This window comes from Egretta garzetta, unplaced genomic scaffold (genome assembly GCF_000687185.1).
Source record: "Egretta garzetta isolate BGI_Z169 unplaced genomic scaffold, ASM68718v1 scaffold202, whole genome shotgun sequence".
Classification (NCBI taxonomy): domain Eukaryota; kingdom Metazoa; phylum Chordata; class Aves; order Pelecaniformes; family Ardeidae; genus Egretta; species Egretta garzetta.
The window spans coordinates 884,376-906,379 of record NW_009258891.1 but is presented as its reverse complement, the minus strand read 5'-3'; the positions used below and the strand labels follow the sequence as shown (position 1 = coordinate 906,379).

The window sequence follows — 22,004 nt, the reverse complement described above, 5'->3', positions numbered from 1 at the left end:
CTGCTGAGGGCAGAAATGTGAGCTCAGTGGAATTCATTCCTCCCTTTTTTTGAGGTCCTGCTTTTGAGCTTCATCCAGGAGCTCACATTTGTCCTGATCCACATTTGTCACAGGATATGGAACAGTAAGTCTAAGATATACAAATGCCTTGTTATCTTGAAGATAATGAGATCAGTAAATGAGAAGGATCTTTCCTCTGTTTTGATGGTCATGTGTGTGAGCTGACACAGCCGTGTTGCCATGTTTGAGTGTCTTTTCTGTCTCAGAAATCAAAGCAAGATCTTGAAGATGAGGGACATGCGGTGTGTCAGAAGGATGGGATTGGTGGGAATGTCAAGTTGTGCCGCCTGCAGCCACTGCTGGAAGTGCCCATCCGAGAGGCTGAGGCGCAACCCTTCGAGGTGCTCATGCAGTTTCTGTATACAGATAAAATAAAATACCCTCGCAAAGGTAGGACAGCAGGATAAAAAAAATACTAGCAACTGGGCAGCAAACATTTATTTTGATACAGAGCAGGATCAAGCAGATGATCAATCCTGCTCTAAGCACTTAATTACTTTCCTGAGATAAAAAAAATTAGCAGATTTCTATCAAAGCATACTAACAGTGCTTTGTTTTTCCTAATTCTTTTCAAACATCAAGGAAGAGCACGTTCTTGATCTTTCCAGAAGGTGTAAAAAACCCAACCAAACAAACAAAGATTTCATGGTATTTTGAACATTACAGCAGCCTGCCTGGAAGGACCATGTACCCTGGCTTGGCTTATTTCCTTTTTCTGGTATTGTTTTGATCGGTTGCAAACTGAGCCCACACAGAAAGGCAGAGCCAGCCAGTATTTATCATCTCTTCAAAATGCCAATAGAAAGGAATGCCTCAAGAAATGAAAAATCCATTCGATGCATTCATTGAAGATCCCTGAGTTAAAAACAGTTGGAGGCTGAGTGGTAATAGCCAGAGATCTCTCGGGCCCCACACAGCAAATCTTAACTCATGGCCTTGTTTGAGTGACTGGATACCCAGGGGGAACTCCAGCTCGTGGGGCTGGGGAAGCTGCAGCCACGTGGCACAGGCATTTAAAGTGACGTATGTCTGTCCTAATGCTGGAAGCTTTGCTTCAGCTTCAGTCCTGGATCTTTCCTTTCTATAAAAGGTAATTCTTAGGAAAATAGTAAGTTGTATGCAGTTGTCTCAAGGCTTTCCCTGAGAGGTGGCATGTCTGAGAGCAAGCCTAATTAATGGGGATGAGGGAACCTTCTCATTGGTGTCTGCCGACATTGCCAGGTCCTGCTCTCAGCAGGTTCACTGATCATTGCAGGACAGGATCAGACTGAAGAAGAAGTTATCACACCAAACTCTCCCCTTTGTTACAGGCTTCCCAGGCAGCCTGCTACCATTCTCCGCAGGCCATCAAATGTTCCCCCTGGTGCTTACCTGTCTGCTGGGATCCTCCAATGGCCCTGTTCTGACCATTTGTATTCCTAGTTGCTCCTCTCAGTTCAGAGGGCAGCACCTTGGGGATCCATCCAGAGGCTGAGCTAGTAGAATTGGGCATGCTTATCAAAGGGGATTTTCCCAATTAGGCACAGGGAATGCACGTGACATGCAAGAAGGCTTTTCTCTAACAAAAGGTAGAGATCTGGGGATTATTCCTTGAGTGTGTCAAGGTGTCCCAGCATTCCTTGCTGGTGTCCCAGCAGCCCCATTGCCCCTCTCTTACTTCAGCCCTCTCTTCTAGACCAGCCTCAGGTCTGTACACGCACAAGCACAGAGTGCCTTCGTCAGGGTCTGTCAAAATCAGGGAGCTAGTTGCTAATACTGCGTAAAAACCAAGGACTTCAGCAGAGCTGGAAAATTGGGCTGCTAGCTTCAGAGCTTGTCAGTGTTTTTAGAGACTTCACTTTCTTTTGAGGGTTTTAGAAAATTGTGATCCAGATTGTCACAAAATCTTTGTCCAAAAAATCTTTTGGGGTTGCTCTTTCATGCCTCAATTTTGAAACTCCTTTTTTAGTATCAATTCAGATTTTGTCTAACCAGCAATGGAATTTTTTTCTCCATAAAAGTACTCCAATTGCTGCCCATTCTACCATGCCGAATGCTCAAGTTCATGTAAAAAGAAATACTTTGAGAAAAGTTTCTCTTTTTGTTCTGTGAGCTCTCCAGCATTTTTATCTCTTGTAATTTCAGGTCATGTGCAGGATGTGTTACTTATTATGGATGTATACAAACTAGCCTTAAACTTCAAGCTCTCTCGACTGGAACAGCTCTGCCTTCAATATATTGAAGCATCCGTAGATCTGCAGAATGTGCTCATTGTGTGTGAAAATGCTAACAAGCTTCAGCTGGATCAGCTAAAGGTAATCACATTTTGCATACAAAGTAACTGATAAGAAATTTTAAAAAATAAAATTGATGTAATTAATGCTTTGCAAAAGCTGTCAGCTGTCAGCTCTTGCAAATTCAGTTCTTTCCTATAGTTACAGTTGCTTGAGTTATGCTAGAGTGGATTGTCCTGCAGTTGCTCATGAATATTATGTAGTTTTTTTTCAGTAAGTGTTTGATATTTTTGCATATCTGCCCTGTGGGATGTAAAGGGCAGGGTGACTTTGACTCTTCCTCAGTTCACTCTCACTGCAGCAAGATGGAAACAGTGCATTTTCTGTTTTATACAACTGCAAACAGGTTCTTTCACCTCGTCCGATGAAAAGCTAAATTCTATTCTCATGCCTTTAATTCGAAAAACACTCCACTGAAAACCAAAATGTGTCTGCGATTCTTTGTCTCTGTTGTGGGACAAGGGCTTTTAGGCGTTTGCTGAAAGTCACAAGAGAGTTGAAACTCCCAGGCTTCAGACCATGATTTGCTGTGATGGTCTGGTTCCCACCAACAGTGGCCAGAGGCGATTCTGCTTAAAGCTGCAGAGAAGCAGCTCCTCCACCCAAGTCCAAGAGTCCAAGATGATGCAATACCTATTTGGGCAGTTGGGGCGCATCAGCTGGCCATATAGCTGACGGTTGCAAGCAGAGTGGGGCTAGACAAATCAGTATGCACCAGCCCTTCCTCAGGCACTCTTTATGCACTGAATTTGGGCAAAGGGAAGGCATCCAGGAGGACAGCAGCAGAGTCAGCAGCCAGTACATAAATGCTGGCACAGTCTTTGCTGCATAGGACCATGATGCCATTAGCTGTGCAGAAGCTCAAGCAAGTATCTCAGCATTGGTGGATCTAGTGCCAATAATTCCATATCAGGCAGCTACCTCCACCTGCCTTCACTACCAGCAGGGTGACAGGGGCTCTTCCACACAACTCCATTTGGTCAGGATCACCTTGAGTTGGCATCCTGTCTTCTCAAGTGCGCGGTAGTCCTCGTGGGTAGGTGCCATCTGCAGAAGGTTGCTCTTCCTGGCATCCTAGTCATTGTTTAAAACATTTTACAGATGGGTCCTGGACAGATCCCTGTGGATCCCAGGTGAAATAACTTGGCAGAAAATGGATGGTAGTAATTATTCTTTGAATGAATTTTGTACCCACCTTATGGTGAGCTGGTATAGATGGTATTTTTTGCTTATGAAAATGTTCTGAGGGAAAGCCTTGGTGTGCACTGACAAATGAAGTGCCATTTTTTGTCACGTTAACTGTTTAGCATTAGGTTTGGTTAATTTGTCCCCTTTCCACCACATTGTTTTTCCTAGCAAGTTTGTCATACAAGACCCTACAAGAGTTCTTCCAGACTGCGCAACCTTTACAGAAAAGGTTAAGGCAAAATTCACACAAGGAAATCCTGCAAACTGTTGGTGCCCTTAGTATAGAGTGTTAAGAGTTAAGATCTCTTCACCCTTCTAATTAAATTTTGGCATCTAATTGTATAAATAATTATTATGAGATAGCAACCAGTCTCAATTAGCTCCGTGAGGTTTTCGGCATCTCCTGAGATTCTTATTTTAGAAATCTTCAGAGCAGCTAGATGGGAGACAATTAATCTTTTCCCCGTTATTATTTCCGAGTCAGGTTTTTCTAGATGCTTAGAATTCTCCTGAATTTCCTGTTCAAGTAGGAGCCTAAATGGTCCCTTAGTAAGGAGGTCACTGTTTGATAGTTCCAGCTGCAGGATCCCTGTGGAGGGTCGTACTGGTGGATGTTTACACCCGCAATGTGGTAACATATGTGATGCTGTAGGATGACTTCATACAGTAAACTGTAATTTTTTATTAATACTGTTTTTTTTTAAGGAACATTGCCTCAACTTTGTGGTGAAGGAATCACATTTTAACCAGGTAATAATGATGAAGGAGTTTGAGCATCTTTCATCATCCCTCATAGTGGAGATTGTACGGAGAAAACAGCAACCTCCTGTTCGAACACATTCTGATCAGCCGCTTGACATCGGTAACTTTATGCTTTATAAAGTTATTAGTTGTGCTGGTTTTGCATTGCTAATGGTTTGTTTAGTCTAGGAAGCAGCCTAGGAAGTGGACCACTGCAGACCACCGATTCTCCAGTTGGTATAACTGTGCTTAGGCTGTTTCCCAGACTAAGACAGGGTGTGACTGAGCGTCAGTCAGAACATTATCCCCATCAACATATGTGAAAGGACACCTTAAATATAGTCATGTTCTTCCTGCAATAAAATATCCTGATTCTGTTTGGGGAGAGAAGAGGCAAAAGGCAGTGGAACATTCAGTTTAAGAGGACTAGAAGGTAACAAAGCTGAGTGTGAGGGTTGGCCTGCTCATAGTTTTTCACTGAAGAAGGAGCAGAAGATCTTGTGGGTAAGCCAATGCTGACAAGGTTGACCTTGTGAGAGAGAGTGAGAGGGAGAGGAAAAAAAAACATGGAAAAATTAACCAAGACAAAGTTAATGGAAGAAAGGAAGAGAAGATAGGGAGGAAAAGACTTTAAGAAGATAAATAACCTGTACTAATGGTCATGTCTTTAGTTTTCATTCTGTGATTGTGCTGAAAGGAGATTTGATTTACAATTCTGTTACAGAATTCATCATTTGGGACTAGCCTCATTCAAGACTTTATCATCCCAACACACACAAAAAAAGAAATGTAATAATGAAATTTGCTGAGGCCACAAATTCCAAGGCATTGCCAGTATTGTCTTGGAATACTGCACAAAAAGAATTGGGGACTGGAGAAAAAGGTGGCGAAGCCAGCCCTGGAAGGTCAAGTAGAAAGGCTTCGGCTGGCAGTTGTCCCAGGGAGAAGAGGGGTGCACCGTGCAGGACAACGGCATAGCCAGCTTCTGTATCCAGAGCTCGAATGGTGCGAGAGACCCAAACGTCAAAAAATTGAAAGATGAACTTTGAAAATATGGGTGAATTTGCATCAGACTTGGCTGTGCTCTATTTCTCAGTTATTGTCTATTTGCAAAGGTTAATTAAAGTGTTGGATAAAAGAAGCCTTTATTGAGGATTTGCGAAAGCTTTTCCATTAAGAGACAAAATTTTATATTCCTGGTGGTTGGAAATAATGGGAAGAAAAGGGTGGGGAAAAATCAGGTTTCTTTATCTATAGAGAACACCTTTCAGTGTGGTCACTGCGGGTGTTTGCTGTCAGCAGTTTGAAAGCCAAGCTGACAGGTTTGTTCCTGGGATGGGCAGGAATGGATTGCGATGGGGGAGGATGAAGCTCATTTTGCTCCAGGATTATGAGGAAGGGCCTGCCTCAAACTCACCCCGAGGGTCCCAAAGGAAGGGGGGGCTGGAGCTACAGCTTGATAGTACCTGGTCACCTGGGACTGTCGTGTCTTTAACTATTTCAATATGTTAACTTTCAGGAACATCTTTAATTCAGGACATGAAGGCTTACCTAGAAGGAGCTGGGACCGAATTCTGTGATATCATCCTTCTCTTAGACGGCCACCCAAGGCCAGCCCATAAAGCAATCCTAGCAGCCCGCTCCAGGTTAGTCGCTGTTTACTAAAACTAAGAGAGATCGTATGTGTAAAATTCAGTGCTGTGCAATCTGTGGGTCAGCTTGCTTTTTTGGGAGACAGGGAGGAACTTTCTGTCTGCATGAAGTGTAAGGTGCAGCTTTGCTCAATGAGTGTAATAAGCCTGTAAGCAACAGTGATTAAATATTTTTTTCAATTTGATACCCAGCAGGGAAAGATAGGAGGAAATTAAAACTGTAGAGATTCCCTAGAGGATGCATGAAAAGCTGCACTGCAAGACAAAGAATCTGTAAAATCACAGGAAGGGAAGAGGGTGTAGAGCATAAGGCAGTTTCAGTGAAGTGGAAAGCAACAGATGTCTACTGAGGTCAGGAAGAGTCTTCTGGTGGTGAACATCCATTTCAAACCCTGTGAAACTTTAACCTCTTTCTCACTTGCTGATGTTTAAGACTGGGTATGAATAAGCGAAACAAAAAGTGGCACGTGGCAGAGGCTAGATTGTTCCCCTACTCTGTTGCAGAGACAAGTTCACCCTTCTGAAGACGGGTGCTATTCTCCCTCCTCAGTCTGTGGGTGAAGTGGGTTTGTCCCTCACTTATGTGTTCTGGGTACCTGCACCTTTATGTTCTGCAAGTCATTTGTGTTCACATAAAATTGCTGTTTCAAATACTGTCACAATTTTTTCCAGTCCCAGTAATAATATTCAGTATTAGTTACCGTGGTATTTTACCAGAAGCATTTCACAGCTCTTAAAACAACCCTGCATGATTGGCAGCCTGTAGATACCAAGGAAATTCATAATGCTTTAAGCTCTCTACTGGGTCTTATGCAAATTAGACAAAAATCAAAGCACCATGTGTCCTAATTTTCAAGAAACGGAGACAAATTTCAGGTAGTGCTGATGGAATTTGGAGTTCTCTCACAGGCAGACATATATGAAAACAACAATTTAGCAGTGTTTATGCCCAGGTTGTTGCCTGAATTTGCTTCTTTGGAAGCTGTAGCGCTTAATAGCAGCCTTTGAACAATACTGGGTTAAACCATCCATCTGCAGAATGTGTTACATCAGTTTTATTTCCTTTTCCAGTTACTTTGAAGCCATGTTCCGTTCCTTCATGCCAGAAGATGGGCAAGTGAATATTTCTATAGGCGAAATGGTTCCCAGCAAGCAAGCATTTGAATCTATGCTTAGATACATTTATTATGGAGAAGTAAACATGCCTCCTGAAGACTCCCTGTATCCTTAAATCTACAGTAATTGAAGTATTTCTCTGAAGTGCATGTGCAGCAGCTCAGCTTCCTTCTGCTCCAGATTGCCAGGCACAGCCTGGGAGGATTTTTGAGGGCTGCATTAACAGGCACCGCATTTTAACTTCTGTCATTGGTTTGTATTTACAATCAGTGCTGTTACCTTTGCTTTATGGTTTTTTTTTCCTTAATGAGATTAACAGCTACCTCTTTGCTGCACCTTACTATTACGGCTTCTCCAACAACAGACTGCAAGCCTATTGTAAGCAGAATCTGGAAATGAACGTCACAGTGGAGAACGTACTCCAGGTAATTGTCCCCAAGCAGCTTTCAGCTTTAATTACTCGCTTGACTTAGATAGAGGAAAGCCAAAGGGTCTACTCAAGTGAGTGCCCTCAGTGCCAGGTTCACAGAGTCGCTTCCAGACTGATGTCCACTGAGACTGCACAAACCCTTCTAATGACAGTGGCCCTGCGTGGTTGACGCGTACGCAGGAGCGCAGCCTTCAGTGCCTTTGTTTCTCTGTCTGCTTTTTGTGTCATTAGTGGTCCCGTGCTGCAGGTACTGCTCAGCTGGCCAACAGGATGTTCCGCTTGAGCTCCTCATCCCCCGTGGTAGACCAGTGTTTCTAAAGGTCTTTTGAAGATGTACCGTGTGCTCAGCACTCAACTCCAACCCCTTTTTTGGTAGACAGTTTTACCAGGGCAAATGGTGATGTGCAGGTGACGTTAGTCTTGTTTCATTGATGATGCTGACAGGATCTGGCAATGAAGTTTGAGCTATCAAAAAATAGTCTGTGTTAAGAAAGCCTACAAAGCCACCTGCCAGGTAGGCAGACCGAGCCCACTGCAACACGAGCAGAATCAGTTCCAGTGTTAACTGCTTTTGGCTCTTGCGTGTGCCAGTCTCACCGGGGCACTTCAGAGAACCTGGCTCTGAAAGAGATCTGCAGTTTCCTACTGATTATCTCCTGAGGGCTCCACACATTTCAAACCCAAGGCTTATTTTTGAATAGTTCAGAAAAGATGCAGGTTTGTAATGAAAAGTGGAGATGTTTCCCTAGCTCAGAGGAATTACCTCCTCCGAGTCAGAACAGTGTTTGTGCCCTGTACCTCTGAGCCGTGCAGAAGGAAAATCACATCATTGCTTTCGCTTTAGATTTTAGAGGCAGCTGACAAGACCCAGGCGCTGGACATGAAGAGGCACTGCCTGCACATCATCGTTCACCAGTTCACCAAGGTTGGTTGCATCTTTTCTGGGGCTTTTGAGAGCTGCTGTCCTCTGTCACTGCGGTGGTTAAAGACACATTAATATAGGAATCCATTTCATCATTTCTCATGTGAGACAGCCGAGAGCTGACTGCCTATCACTGGCACTGACAGGTCTGCTAGGAATACTTTTCACACTAAAATATAAACAAAAGATTAGAACAGCCTGGTCTGGAAATGTGAAGACTTTCCAAGATAGAAGTTACCCAGAATTGCTTCCATTTCCACTTGTTCCAGCTGTTCATTTTGTGCCATGCCATTGCTGGGTTCTCATGTGTGTAGCAGGATAAGTTTGTTATGTATTGAGGGCACAAATCTCTTTCACTAGCAGTTACGAGTGTGCTGTTCATATTTCTCTTGAAGTATTCTCTGTCATAGATGTTACATTGTCATGTGCTCAAAAGGCAAATTACCGTGTCCTGGCGGGGCTTCCTGTATCTCCCATGTTTGGATGTGTGGGGTGACGCATTAGTGATAAGGAAAGGTCAAGAGCCTGATGTGCTGATGTTCCTGTCCTCACTCGAGGGAAGGGCCCTGTCGTTCAGTTGCTCCTCTGAGATACGATCCCTCCACGAGGGTTTCCCAGCATGTCACCAGTTCGTTGCACAACTGTTAGTATTGTTGAAATTGATAGATAAATCACAGGAATTGGGATTTCTGGATGCTACACGCTTATTGGTAACAATTCCCTAGTTAGTGTTCAAGTAGCTCGCTATCTTCTGTACGTTTAGTCCCACAAGCCTCCCGCCGCTGCCCATGGGGAAGGAAAGCACCGCTCAGTCCAGTTCGTATCTAGGGTGACGCAGAGGGCGGTATTCACGCTCTTTATTAAATGCATTTTGCATTCAGAAATAACTGAAAATGCATAAAAAGCTTTGAGAGTGGAGCTGGCATCCAGGAATCGCACTCCCAGTTGGAGCACGAGGTTACAGCCCCTGCCTTCATCTTAGTGCATTTTCCTCTGGCCTCGTGAATCCTGCAGAGCGGCCCAGCTCCAGCAGGGGCTGGGGAATGGTCCCACCGTGGGCTACAGGGTAGCCTGGTGGCTGGGACATCTCCTCGGGCTTGGGGTCAATGTGTTACAGTCCCTGAGAGCTGAAATCTCACGGTCTCAACTTCCCAGCGGAGGCTGCAGGAAGACAAACAGGTTGGCGTGATTCTCACCAGAACGTACTGGGGGGAGACGAACATTGCGACATTTCAGAAAGAGAGATTTGAACGGAAGGGCGTTACTTAATTGTACTCCGCTAACCAGAATATGTGGAAATGTTTTATATTTAAACTGTTGACTGCTAGAACAGTTTTCATCAAAATGTGGCTGGAAGACTGTCAAGCAGATGTGCACGAAGAAATCTTCATTATGCAATGTTTTTCTTTGGCCTGAGAGGCTGCAGTGTGTGATTTTTGGCCTGGCGCTGGGTGACTCTGTGTGTGGCTGGGCACGAATGCTTGCCGTTCTGCTCCCAGGAAAGCCACAGGCTCTGAAGGGCGACTTGTTCGAGCTGCGCAAGCCCGGTGGGTCATCAAGGCTTAGGCAGGCCGGGTGTATGGCGTTGGGATCTCCTGTTCTTCCAGCTTGATTGACACTGTTCTCAACTCAGACTGTTCAGGAGTTCTCCCCACAGTAAGAACACGAATTGAAGAGCTGTTCCCAGAGGTTTGCTAGGTTGGGCAACGTGTTTTTAGGCTCCTGTGTGTCAGTTTTGTGCAAAAGCCCTAATAAAACTGCTGTTCTGAAGCATTCGTACTGACACCCTGATCTGTTCCTCTGCAGCGCGTGCCTGGGTGCAGGGGCAGGGTCGCTACCGGTGTTAAGGGGGGCTCTTCCCTTCCCAGCCCCCGGTGGGGATATTACTTGAAGCACGTCCTGAGCTCTTGCTGAAAGTGTACTCAGCCGTTTCCTTCCTGGGTTTCAAAAGCTGCTCAGGACATCTTTATTCTTTGTCACAGTCGAGCTCCTTAGAGCCAGGGGCTATCTTTATTAGATCGGTTAGTACAGGTCGGGCGGGTGGACAGGCTTCTAGGCAGAGTCTGCCTCCAGGGCTGAGTTGTGTGTTAGTAACTCCAGAAGGAGGGATTCCTGGCTCATTCCTCTGAGGTTGTGGAGAAGGAAGGAATGCGTAGAGCTCCTTTTTGATAACAGTTGAGCTTCTGAACAGCCTAAAAGCACAAAGTTTGTTGTAGATTTGCATATATCTGATGTGGCAAAGGGTTTTGTTGGCTAGTGCTCCAGTGACCTGCTTTGACTGCGGGAGGCACGCCAGCAAAACCAGCACGGACGCTGAGCACGGCCTCGCCTTAGGAGCACCCAGGAGCGAAGAGATCAGCTCCGAAGTCACGTTCTCAGTAAAAGCACACAGACTTCACGGTTCAGGGCCGTGCTGGTGCCCAACTTTGCTTTTAAGAGAGTGCTTAGTTGGCATCCATTAGCTTAGAGTTGTCAGTACGAACAGGGATTACTCTCCTTTCTCAGAGGGGCAGTGCTGGGCTCAGCGTTTCTGCGCTTCTCCACTCCTGTCCCCTCCCTGCAGCAGCCTGGAATTGTGACTGGAGCCCCGCGGGCCCCCTGCAGCCCAGCTCCGACCGTGATCTCACGCCATACGTGCCCAGCCCTGCCTGTTCCACGTTGGGTGGCAGGGGTAAAACAGTGATACCTCAGCCATGGTTTGGGGAGGGGTTTAATTTCTTTCTGTTTTTTTCTGTTCTGTTTTTCTTTTCCTTGAAGGTCTCCAAGTTGCCAAATCTCCGCTCCCTAAGTCAGCTGCTCCTCCTTGACATCATAGAGTCGTTAGCTAACCACATATCAGACAAGCAGTGCGCAGAGCTGGGCTCAGACATATGACATGCTTTGGTAATCGAACCTTTCATTCGTTCCTCAAAAAACCTAGCACTTTACGGCTGACTCTCGTTTTTACCATTCCCTACTGAGCTGCTCACAGCGTCTACACCGCACAGCAGGCGGCCAAGAGGAGCATGGACAGCTGACTTGCTCTCCCATGGATTCGCTTGGTTTGCACCTCGGCCGAGAAGTGTTTGGTGTCTGTTACGCAAGTGTAGAATTGAAACCATCGCAGCAATTAATTTATTCCACGTGGGCTTGGGAGTAACTAAGTTCAGAACCAAGCCCATTATTACTTTTATACTGTAAAATAAAGCAGTCATGAGTAAGAGAGTCATTAATACTTTGAAACACAATATTTAAAGAATACTATTTAAAGAACTTCAGCTGCCACAGCCAGGGGCTGTGAGTGGAAGTCAGATCCAACAGAACTGGAAACAGAGAGCACTGGTGTTCGCAGTGAGGCTGACCACTGGACCAGAATGTAGTGACTGCTCAGAGACTCTTCCCTGGCATGGATTAAAGCTAAGCCCTTTTGCAGCTGCCCTGATGGGTGGGCTGCAGGAAACCCAGACCTGTGCTCTGCAGCAGGTCAGCCTAGAAGATTACAGCGGTCCTTTCTGACCATCAAATCCATTAATCCTGTCTCGCTAAGCCTTTCTAAATCAATTTATTAATAAAGAGTTAACATCCTCTCCTGGCATTTCATGATTGACTTGGCTTTCATTTTGGAAAAAATTAAGCAAAAAGAGCTCTGAGCTTGATGAAGGTCACTTTGTTAAAAATAAGTGCGCTACATCTTGTTACTAATTTTATGCTGAAGCGTCTTCGTTAGCCGTTGCCTTTGCAGGAAGGTGAAAGAAGGCAGAGCGCCCTTCCCAGCCCGTTCAGAAGCTGCTGCCCTTCCCTCCCGGTCGCAGCTCCCCAGCTCCCCGCCCTGCTGGATGCTCCCCACGCTGCAGAGGGGAGAGGAGCTCTGCCTCTCCCTGGCTGCTGAATCGTGCAGCTTGGTTGGGGAGCGCTGGAGATGAGGTGGTGTTGGTGGAGCATCTGCAGGCAGAACCGCTCCCCAGCCCGAGAGCCAGCAAGGCAGCCCGGGGGAGGGAGGGACACAGAAGCTGAGAATCTAAATCTTGTCCTGCCTTGAGCTGCACCGGTTTGCAGAGGCGAAGCAGAAGGCAGCGCTGACGCGGTGCTGCTCTCGCCTTGGCTTTTTGGAATGGCAAGAGTTGGCTTGAGCTGGAGCGGTGGAAGATCCCTCCGGGGAAGCGCAGCTGCCCAGCCCCTGTGTTTCCACCCTTGTGACCATGATTTTTAATTCAGGCCGGCGCAGTGTTCCCGGTGCAGTCGGGGATGTGAGCTCCTGATGGGCAGCCTGTAGCGTGACAGGCACGTGCACGCTTCGGTATGCTGAGGGCGTTGCAGCCACTGCACCGGAGGACGCGCCGTTGCATTTGATCCAAGGGAAATGCTTTCGCCACCGCTCGCTCTGCCTCCCAGCTGATGCCTTGCTGAGCTGAGTCAGAGCAGGGGTGGCAAATGTATCTGAGAGCCAAGGGATTATTTCCCCACAGGTAACGAAGTGTCTTGTCAGAGGTCACATTAATTGTACCGATAATCCGCATGTTCCCTGGGAAGCCAGAAGATCTGCAAATGGAGAAAGGTTATACGCTACAACTTGTAAGAAAAACTGCAAGTTATCTTCAGCAATGCTGAATCCACTAGAGGACACCCATTTCCCAGAGAAGCGCAGCCTGTGTCCCTCCGTGAGGATGAACGGTCTGATTTCAACCACGCCATAATCGGCCCCTTGGACTCCATTTTTCTCAAACTATTTGGGGTTTGGAGCTTATTCCTGAGCCCACCAGGGAGGAAACGCGTTGTCTCTGCACCCTCTGAGCTGCGGCGCTGCGGGCGTCTGTGCTGTGGAGGTGGTTTTGGCTTCGCCCCGGCTCTGGTGACCATAGCGGATTTATTGTCTGAAAAATTGCGGTCAGCGGTGCTGTTGTGGTGCCGTGATTTGCCTCTGGGCTGCTGCTGTGCGGGGGACTGGGACCGTGCACCCCTCCGAGGGAGGGCCTGGCCCATGGGCAAGGCTGAGCCCTTCGGCCGGAGCTGCCCCCACGGTTTGGCCCTGGGCTGGGTCTCAGGAGGAGACAGGGGAAGAGCTGGGGCGGTTGAGGGGGAATGGCCCAGCCTTCCCCTAGGATCAGGCGGACGCACGGCCCCACCAGCCCCACGGGGCACCCCTGGGTTTCCCAAGGGATCTCGGGCCAGGAGGTCCAGCAGGGGCAGCCGGTGCTGGAGGAGCCGCAGGGCCAGCACACGCAGGGGGCTTGGCTTGTGCTTGCTAAGGCAATTGGGTGGGCTTATTGCCACCACCTCAGAGCATACCTTTGAGATGGTGGCCTTTATAGCCAGCAGATTCCTGGGATTACTGGTATTGGGGCAGCCTTGGGGCAGTTTTGTACTGGAATTTTGGGGAGTGCACTCATATTCCTGCATTTGACACGGAACAGGTAACAGCATGGCTCTCTGCTTTGGCTTAGTCCTCGTCTCTGCTGTATGTAGGCCACACTGGCTCTTCAATGCCCTCAAGTCCTGCTTTAGTGCCATCCTTGGCCGAACTGGGATTTATCCCAGCAAGCTACAGAGAGCAGGTCCCAGCTAAGCACATGGCACCACCTCCGTGCCCATTCGGGCTTGTCAGCGCGTGGCTGCTCGCCGGAGCAGGGACTCGTTGGAACACGCTTGGCTGAGAGCCCATCAGGCTGCGCGGGGGCAGAGACCCCCCGTCCATTACGCTGCTGTTCAGAAATCTGCTGTCGTCACTCCCCGCGTGTTAGGTCCAGGTTTATGGGATGGTCTTGGCCCCCAACGGCTGCTCCCACCTGACCCGGGCTCTGCCGGGACCCTGCAGCGGGGCCGGGTGCCTGCGGGGGGCGGGGGGCGGGCGTGGGAGATCATGGGACGCTGCGGATGTGCTGGCAGCGCTCCTGTGGGGCTTGGCACTGTGCCCTCGGGAGAGGGGCTGGCGGGGGGGGGGGGGGGTTTTTTTTGGCTGCAAAGCCAAGAGGTTCCCCTTCTGCTGCTCCATGGCCACCACGGAGCCTGCAGGGTCAGCTCCTGTGGTGCCAACAGCACCAGCCCCCCCAGGCAGAGGACCAGCGCCCCTCATCTCCCCTGCAAGGACCAGACCCCGCGGTGGGTCAGGACCTGCTCCAGGCCCATCCCCCCATGCCAAAACCAGGAGAAGCCACCAGCCTCCAAGGGGGGGACCAGGGCTGGCAGGGTCCCCTCCTGGGGCACCAGGCTGGTTCCTAGGCTGGAGGAGCAGGGAGCCGTGCCAAAGCCTGCCCATGGGTTGCTGGGAACAGGAACAGCACAAAAAGAGAAAAATTACAAATTTTAATAAAGAAACATGACGTGAGGGCGAGCACGCTGCAGTCCCAGGGAGGGAGCGGAGCCCGGGCTGCACTCATTAGTCCTCCGCCACCTTCAAGCCCAGGATCTTCTTGACGTAGTTCTGGACGTTGACGTGGAGCTGGGGGGCCGTAGCTGAGAAGGTCTCCATGGCCAGGGCCCGGGCTGACTCCGACCCGCCCCACATGGCGCGGTAGAGGGGCAGGGTGTACTTCTGCTTCCCCTGCAGGCAGAGCGGGGGTTACTCCCCAGCCGCCTCCCTGGCTCCGGTGGGGTGAAGCCCCAGGAGCCCCCCATTCCCCCCCAGGGCACACTGCTCTGGGCCAGGGCAGGCGTGCAGCGTGGGACAAGGTGGAACTTGCTGCCCTTGGCACTGCAGTGCCTGGAGAGGGGAGAAGACCTTGACCACAAAGAAGGAGCAGGCCCATGAGAAGCTCAAGTCCAACAAGGCCAAGTGCAAGGTCCTGGACCCAGTTCAGGGCAATCCCCGCTACCACTACAGACTGGGGGAGGGCGGGATGGAGAGCAGCTCTGCAGAGAAAGACTTGGGGACACTGGTAGGTGACAAATTGGACACGACCCAGGCCTGTGCACTCACAGCCCAGAAAGCCAACCATCTCCTTGGGCTGCATCCCCCACAGCACGGCCAGCGGGGCGAGGGAGGGGATTCTGCCCCTCTGCTCTGGTGAGACCCCCCTGCAGCCCTGCATCCAGCTCGGGGGCCCCAGTGCAGGACAGACACGGACCTGTTGGAACAGAGCCAGAGGAGGCCATGGGAATGGCCTGAGGGCTGGAGCCCCTCCAGAGTGGAGAGAGGCTGGGAGAGCTGGGGGTGTTCAGCCTGGAGAAGAGGCTGCGGGGAAACCTTACTGTGGCCTTTTCTCATATAAAGGGAGCTCGTAAGAAAGATGGAGAGAGAGAGACCAAGGCCTGTAGCGATGGGATGGAGGCAGGGGTGGTTTTAAACCAAAAGAGGATAGGGTTAGATTGGACAGAAGGAAGAAATTCTTTACAATGAGGGTGGTGACACACTGGCCCAGGTTGCCCAGGGAGGTGGTAGATGCCCCATCCCTGGAAACATTCCAGGTCAGGTTGGACGGGGCTGTGAGCAACCTGGTCATTGCAGGGGGGTGGGACTGGGTGACCTTTGAAGGTCCCTTCCAGCCCAATCCATTCTGTGGGTCTGTCAAGAGCAAGAGCCAACCCCTGGCCCTCCGGCGCAGCAGGTCCTGTGCCCGTCTCTCCCCCCATGGCGCGCTGCCGGGCGCAGCTGCCACTGCCCAGGGACAAACCTGGCTGTGGAGGAAGTCCTTGACCTTGCTGTACTCGGCCTCCAGGTTGTTCTTGAGGACAATCTGGCACCAGCGGAGTCGCAGCTCAGCATTCTGGGACTTGGAGATCTTGGGGTACATCTCGCTCAGCCTCTCCACGTTGCCTGCAAGAGGGGGATCACCACCACCCCCGCGGGGGCTTTGCCTCCAGCTCCCAGCTCCTGCTCTGAGGTGACCCTGCAAGCCCACGCCGGGTGCGCTGCAAATCCCCCGGGATCCTGCCAGCCACGGGGGCAGCCCTGGACCCCCTGGCACCCCCAGCCCTGGGAGCATCCCAGGCACTCACTGGGTCCGGGCTGGGGGGTGCCTGTGTTGGGCCCCCTGGGGCCAGGCAGCCCTGCAGAGCCACAGGCCCGATGGCTTGGGATGCCAGCATGAGGGGTAGGGAGGTTCCTCAGCAAAGAGTGCAAGGAGAGGTGAACACGGAGAGGTGACAGCCCAGCTGAGCCAGCCTGGGGACAGCAGGGCTCCTCCCTGCCACTGCATGTGTCCCCAAACATCTAGGGACACAGCTCGCCTGGCTCTCCACTCCCCACTGCACCGATCAAGGCTTCCCCGACACCAGAACAGCACTGCTGGACCACAGTGGGGATGGGCTGATGGCCATGCACCCACGTGTCCCACTGACGTGTCCTCACATCCCCAGCCAACTGGCTGGACTGGGGCATGTCACCCTGTGTCTCCCCTGGCCACCAGAGCCCTGGGAGGTGACCTGGCCCTCACCTTCTGGCAGGGGGGACTTCTGCAGGACCTGGTCCAGGAAGTAGACCAGCTGGTACGTCCTCCAGGCTGTGATGTCCACGGCTTCGATCGCCTCCATGTTCAAGCCATGGGCTGCCCAGAGCTCTGCCAGCTTGTCTGCCGGCTTCATCAGCTGCTCCCCTGGCGAGAGGTCGGGCAGGTAGGGGGGCCAGCCCGGCGTGTTCAGCCAGCGGTCGAACTCAAAGCCTGCCACGGGGAAGGGAGGGAGAGCTGGGAAGTTCTCTGAACCCTGCACCGGGCGCTGCTGCCCAGACATCCCACTGCCTTCTCCGAGGGTGACCCCAGCACCACCAAACCTGCCCAGGGATGGCAACGAGCAGAGACTAATGAGGTGAGGCCGTTAACCTGGGCTTGGTGCGTGATTGTGCAGTAACAGCCCCGCTGCCACCAGTGAGATGAGCTGGCTCCAGCACAGAAAGCTCCGGCCAAGCCTGGCTCTCTGCAGCAAGGCTGAGCTGAGCCTGGGGCACCAGCTGAGCCTGATCCCAGTGCTTGCCAGCAGCTCCAGCAAACACTTGTATCCTGGTGCTAGAGACTTGCCGGGCTCAGCCATCCATGGGGAACCCCCATGAAACAGCACCTGAGCGCAGAGCACGGACTGGATGGAAAATCAGGCTGAGCAGGCGCATGCCTGAGCCCGGGTTAGTGGAGCCAAGACCAGTAGCAGCAGCAGCATCTCCAGTAAAACCCACAAACCGATGTGCACAGGGTCTGCACGGGACACGGGATGGCTCCAACGCCCGCAGGGTGCTGGTTTGCAAAGCAGGGCCCCAGTCCCCCGGCAGGAAGGTGCCGTGCTGACCTGGGATGGAGTCCACGCCTTTCTCCTTCAGCTCTGGGAAGTACTCCAGGAAGAAACCGAGGGCATCATCCGCTGTGATGCTCTGGAACTTGAACTGGTTCACGTAGGCCTGTGGGGACGGCCGGGGCATGATGCCACACACGCTCACACCCGGCAGTGCTGCCTGGCCCTCCCCGTGCTCCATCTCATGGAGGCTTAGCCTTGCCGAGCCCACACCGGCCCCCGTTTTCCCCCCCTCGGGGACTGCCCAGCCCCCTGCATCCCCCAGGACACCTTCAAGCATCGCCACCAGCTGCTGCCAGCATGGGCCAAGCTCTGCTCTCGTCTCATTCCCCCGTGAACATCTCCGTTCCCACCTCCTCTTCCTCTCCCCAGCCACCCTGTTCAGCCTGTCCCTCCCAGGGTCCCGCTGCGCCCTGGCCTCCCACCACAGGGTTTTGTACGACTTGGCACCTCCACCTGGCACCTCCTCATACCGACCTGGAGGAAGGCATCGAACTTGCTCTGGTCCCCCACGAGATGGGCCAAGTAGCTCACGAAGCAGTACCCCTTCTCGTAGGGCGTCTCATTGTACGTGTCGTCTGGATTGACACCTGGAAAAAGGGAAAACCCTCAGGAATCATCTGCCCATCTGCAAAACAAAACAGTCCTCGCGTGCGCCGAGCCTTCTGCTTTCTGGGCCAGGCACAAGGCTGTCACATCTCTCCTGCAGCCATTGCCTCACTCGGGTCCCACCACCAGCACCGGCTTTACTGCAAGCCATGAAGCACCCCAGTAATAGGGCTTCCCCCAGCCAACACCACACCTCGCTTGCCCCCGCTCCCCCCTAGCCGACTGCGGGAGGACAGGGACACCCCACAGACCTGGCTCGATAACCACCCGCAGCTTGTTGAGCGGATGGTCCTCCCCGGTGTTGTCCATGTGCTGGCGCAGGAGGGCCCTTCCCGTGGCAGCCTCCAGGCAGGTGTACGCCAGACCTGGGCAGAGACAAGCAGGAGGCGTTCGGAGACCCCAGCCAGACCCCGAGTGCAAGGGGTGCTGCTATGGAAAGGAAGCATGAGCTGGGAGAGGGGAAACCAATAAACAAGGCACTGGGCTGGCAGACTGGCAGCCCGGTTAGTGAGAGGGTTTTGGAGCCATTTACATGTATCTGGATGCTGGGAGTGCCCGAGCTTCTGGATGTGAGCGGGTGTCTGGGCGATGCTCAGGGCAGCTGGTATCAGCTCCCCGAGGGAGCCACGGGAGCAAGAGGAAGGTGAGGCTGGGCAGGAGCTCAGCACCCATGTCCCTGGCACGGGGCTGCGGGGGCTCCGTCCATCTCTCAGAGCAAGGGCAGCTCTGTTGCTAACACGAAACCCCCCGGGCACTGCAGGCTGCTGCTCTTCACCTTTTCCAAGATGCAGCGCAGGCTCCGGCCCCGCACGCAGCGCCCGGAGGGACACACTGAGCCACGGCACACGGACCCGGGACGCGCACAGGTCTGGCCTGCGACGGCACAGCCACGCACGGGGACTCAGCGCCCCGCGGCCGGGCAAGGCCACGCACCGTAGACCTCGGTGGTAATGCGCCTCTGGGCGTACATGGTGAAGCCCTCGTTCAGCCAAAACTCGCCCCACGTGGCGTTGGTGACCAGGTTGCCAAACCAGCTGTGGGAGATCTCGTGGATGATGACGTCCGCCAGGGAGCGGTCCCCGGCCAGCAGACAGGGTGTCACGAAGGTGAGGCAGGGATTCTCCATCCCGCCGAAGGGGAAGGAGGGCGGCATGAACAGGATGTCGTACCTGCGGGGGAAGAGCAGACACCTTGGGTCAGCCCCACCTCCTCCTGCGGGTGCAGCTGGGGACGGAGGGATGCTCCCTGCCCAGCCCCAGGGCACAAGGTCCTTCAGGAACAGGAGGCAGTACCTGCCCCAAACATAAGGTCCAAAGAGCTTCTCTCCAGCCTCCAGGAACTCCTCAATCACCCCATCGTACTCCCTCTTTGCAGCCTCGATCATGCAGGGCTCTGCCCAGACACGGCTCCTGGCCAAGTGTGCAGAAGAGGAAGTTTTAGCCATTAGCAGACTTTTACCCTATTGCTTCATCAGATGAAAACTGCCCGTTTACTCCACAGCAAAATAAAAGCCTGCTGATAAAGGAAGCTAATTAGATTGATACTGCAAACTGCTGTAATTTCCTTCCTTGTCTGAATGGCTTTTGTATGGCTACTGTGACAACCCGGGAACCGGAACAAACCACGGGCCTTGGGAAGAGATCTGGGACCCTCCGTGAACGGGGACACGCTGCTCTCATTCACACGCCTGAGCAGAGCCAGGGACACCCTCGAAGGCGAAGGGACCTGGCACCGAGGCTCCTCCTCACGCTCAGGAAGAAGCAGCACCCTCACCCGGCAGAGCCCGCGGTCTGATGACGCAGCACCGCGCACAGCAGCCGGGGGACTGACCCGGCCGTGCTCAGGGTCGGTGTCTCTGCGCCTGCCTGCTCTCCAGAGCCCAGCGGTGCAGGGAGAGGCAGCCAGCAGCTGCCGAAGGACAACACGGCACGGGAGCTTCACCCAGCAGCTCCCACAGCCAGGGCTTAATGCTCAGGTCTCCTCCAGAGCCACTGACCTTGGGCCGACGTCAGCAGACACAATGTCCCCGACGGCCAGAGCAATCAGGTACGATGGGATCGGCTGGGACATCTTGAACTCGAAGGTGTTATCCTTCTGCTTCTCCCAGCTCGTGGCACTCATCACAGCCGTGAAGCCCTCGGGGACCTGGGCACGTAGATAAAAACGTCCATTAATTAGCTCCATAACGTACCGAGTGGGACATCAGCTGACCCAGCCGGGGAGACCGCGGTGTCTGATGGTGAACCCTTCCCAGCACGCTGAAGGTGGCTGGGTCCATGGGCACTGTGGGTTTTGGGGTGCAGAGCAGAGCAGTGATGCCCCGAGCTCCAACCCAGGGTCACAGCTGCATCCCTGCAACAGCATCGCTCGGCACTTGGGCTCCAACACCGGCTGGGTGCCACACCAGGACACCCGGAGCTGCCGTGCGAGGTGCCAGCGAGATAAAGAAATGCTGGAGCTGCAGGTGCTGAAAGGGCAAAGGATGCCGATCTTCAGGCTCTCCTCCCAATTCTTACACAACAACTTGTTTTTCCCCTTCTCAAGCCAAAGTAGAAACTGTGGCCGATCGACCGGCCCGGGCTGAGCCCCGGGAGACTGATCTAGTCCCTCTTCTTCCAAACGCGGGGCAAGCCCCCGTGGTGCCATGGGGAATACGGTTTTCTATGACAGCCGAGCTCCGCGCTCACCCGGTGGGGGAAACGCTGCAGAAGCTTTGAAGGTGGAAATCAGAGCAAGAGGGAAAATAAGTAAACTCCAGCATCACCAGCTGACGCCATCGCATGCCATCAGCCTCGGCTTGGTGTCACACTGATACGCGGCTTCCCTCGCCCGCGGCAGGCTGGCACGCTGGGGCGGCCCAGTTGCCGATGCCACTGCATGACCACCCACGCGTGAGGAGGGAATTCGGATTATTTAGTCCCGTTTTTGTTCTAAATCTGGGGACCAGTGGCTGCTCCTTCCATTCTGAAAGCCCGGCAGCCCTGGCACTGCCACCAGGACCTGGTGCGGCCCAGCGTCACCCCCCTCCTCCAGCTGTGCCCCCCCAAATTTGGCCTGTCCCGGTTGCCCTCCCACTGCTACACATGCCGAGAGCAGGCATCCTGCCGCCCTCAGATGGCTACGGGGCAAAAATAGGGGTTTCTGTGATAATTAGAGGAATTACTTGGAGGAGTGCAGAGAGGTCTAAGCACCGAGCTGATCCCGACAGGGAGCTGGTATTTTGGCATCAAGCACCAAGGAGAGAAGAGCTTTAGCAGGACGGCCAGCACGTGCACCCGCTCGCAAGCCCCGGCGCAAAGCGGCGCCCGGCACACATGGCTGGGGAGAAGCAAGAGACCCTGGGATCTGCTTGCAGTCATCGAAAGACAAATGTAAGAGAAGGCCAGGAGGATAAATGAGCTGTTCCTCAGTGCCTGCTCCGCTGGGGGCCTGCGGTGGAGGCTTTGAAGCGAGCACGACACGCATCGCCTCCAACGCGCGGAGGCCCAGGCGGTGCTGCTGGTGCCCCAGTGCTTGGGCGCACCCTGCAAGCGAGCGGGCAGCTTCCCCGCCAGCAAACTGTGCAAACTCCCCCTAGGCCGGGGCTGCGCCCCCGCGTGCTGCCGGGGCACCGCTTACCTGCACCGTGGCCGAATACGTGCATTTGACGGAGGGGGTGTCGAAGCAGGGGAAGAAGGACCTGTTGAGCACGGCCTGGCCTTGCGTGTACATGTAGGGCTTCTGCTTCCCCGCCGTCTGCTCGGGAGTCAGCCAGCACACCTGGGGGAGGGAGGGGAGACCCCGGGTGAGGGGGGTCCCGAGGGTAGGGGGGTTGCCCGAGG

General features: G+C 52.7%; 2 protein-coding genes across 5 annotated transcripts in view; one reads left to right on the top strand and one right to left on the bottom strand.

Moving 5' to 3' along the window:
* Positions 1-11,947, top strand: part of LZTR1 (leucine zipper like transcription regulator 1) — a 35,786-nt gene extending 23,839 nt beyond the window's left edge. For 2 of the 4 annotated variants that reach the window (XM_035889702.1, XM_035889700.1), the window contains 8 exons: positions 267-450; positions 2,185-2,354; positions 4,227-4,383; positions 5,782-5,908; positions 6,986-7,135; positions 7,350-7,455; positions 8,305-8,385; positions 11,140-11,947. In XM_035889702.1, the coding sequence (XP_035745595.1) occupies positions 267-450; positions 2,185-2,354; positions 4,227-4,383; positions 5,782-5,908; positions 6,986-7,135; positions 7,350-7,455; positions 8,305-8,385; positions 11,140-11,256 (1,092 nt within the window). In that variant the 3' untranslated portion in view covers positions 11,257-11,947. Of the gene's footprint in view, positions 1-266; positions 451-2,184; positions 2,355-4,226; positions 4,384-4,986; positions 5,268-5,781; positions 5,909-6,985; positions 7,136-7,349; positions 7,456-8,304; positions 8,386-9,537; positions 10,652-11,139 lie in introns of those variants that run through there. The other 2 variants (XM_035889701.1, XR_004841356.1) reach the window with 2 other exon arrangements.
* A 2,764-nt stretch (positions 11,948-14,711) lies between these two features.
* LOC104122020 (arginyl aminopeptidase) overlaps positions 14,712-22,004 on the bottom strand; it is a 23,526-nt gene continuing 16,233 nt past the window's right edge. Inside the window, exons 3-12 of the mRNA XM_035889741.1 lie at positions 21,802-21,942; positions 20,180-20,328; positions 19,476-19,592; positions 19,117-19,352; positions 18,435-18,548; positions 18,052-18,164; positions 17,572-17,680; positions 16,731-16,955; positions 15,969-16,111; positions 14,712-14,899 (exon numbers count right to left, since the gene is read on the bottom strand). Coding sequence (XP_035745634.1) covers positions 14,735-14,899; positions 15,969-16,111; positions 16,731-16,955; positions 17,572-17,680; positions 18,052-18,164; positions 18,435-18,548; positions 19,117-19,352; positions 19,476-19,592; positions 20,180-20,328; positions 21,802-21,942 — 1,512 coding nt within the window. The 3' untranslated portion in view covers positions 14,712-14,734. The remainder of the gene's footprint in view (positions 14,900-15,968; positions 16,112-16,730; positions 16,956-17,571; positions 17,681-18,051; positions 18,165-18,434; positions 18,549-19,116; positions 19,353-19,475; positions 19,593-20,179; positions 20,329-21,801; positions 21,943-22,004) is intronic.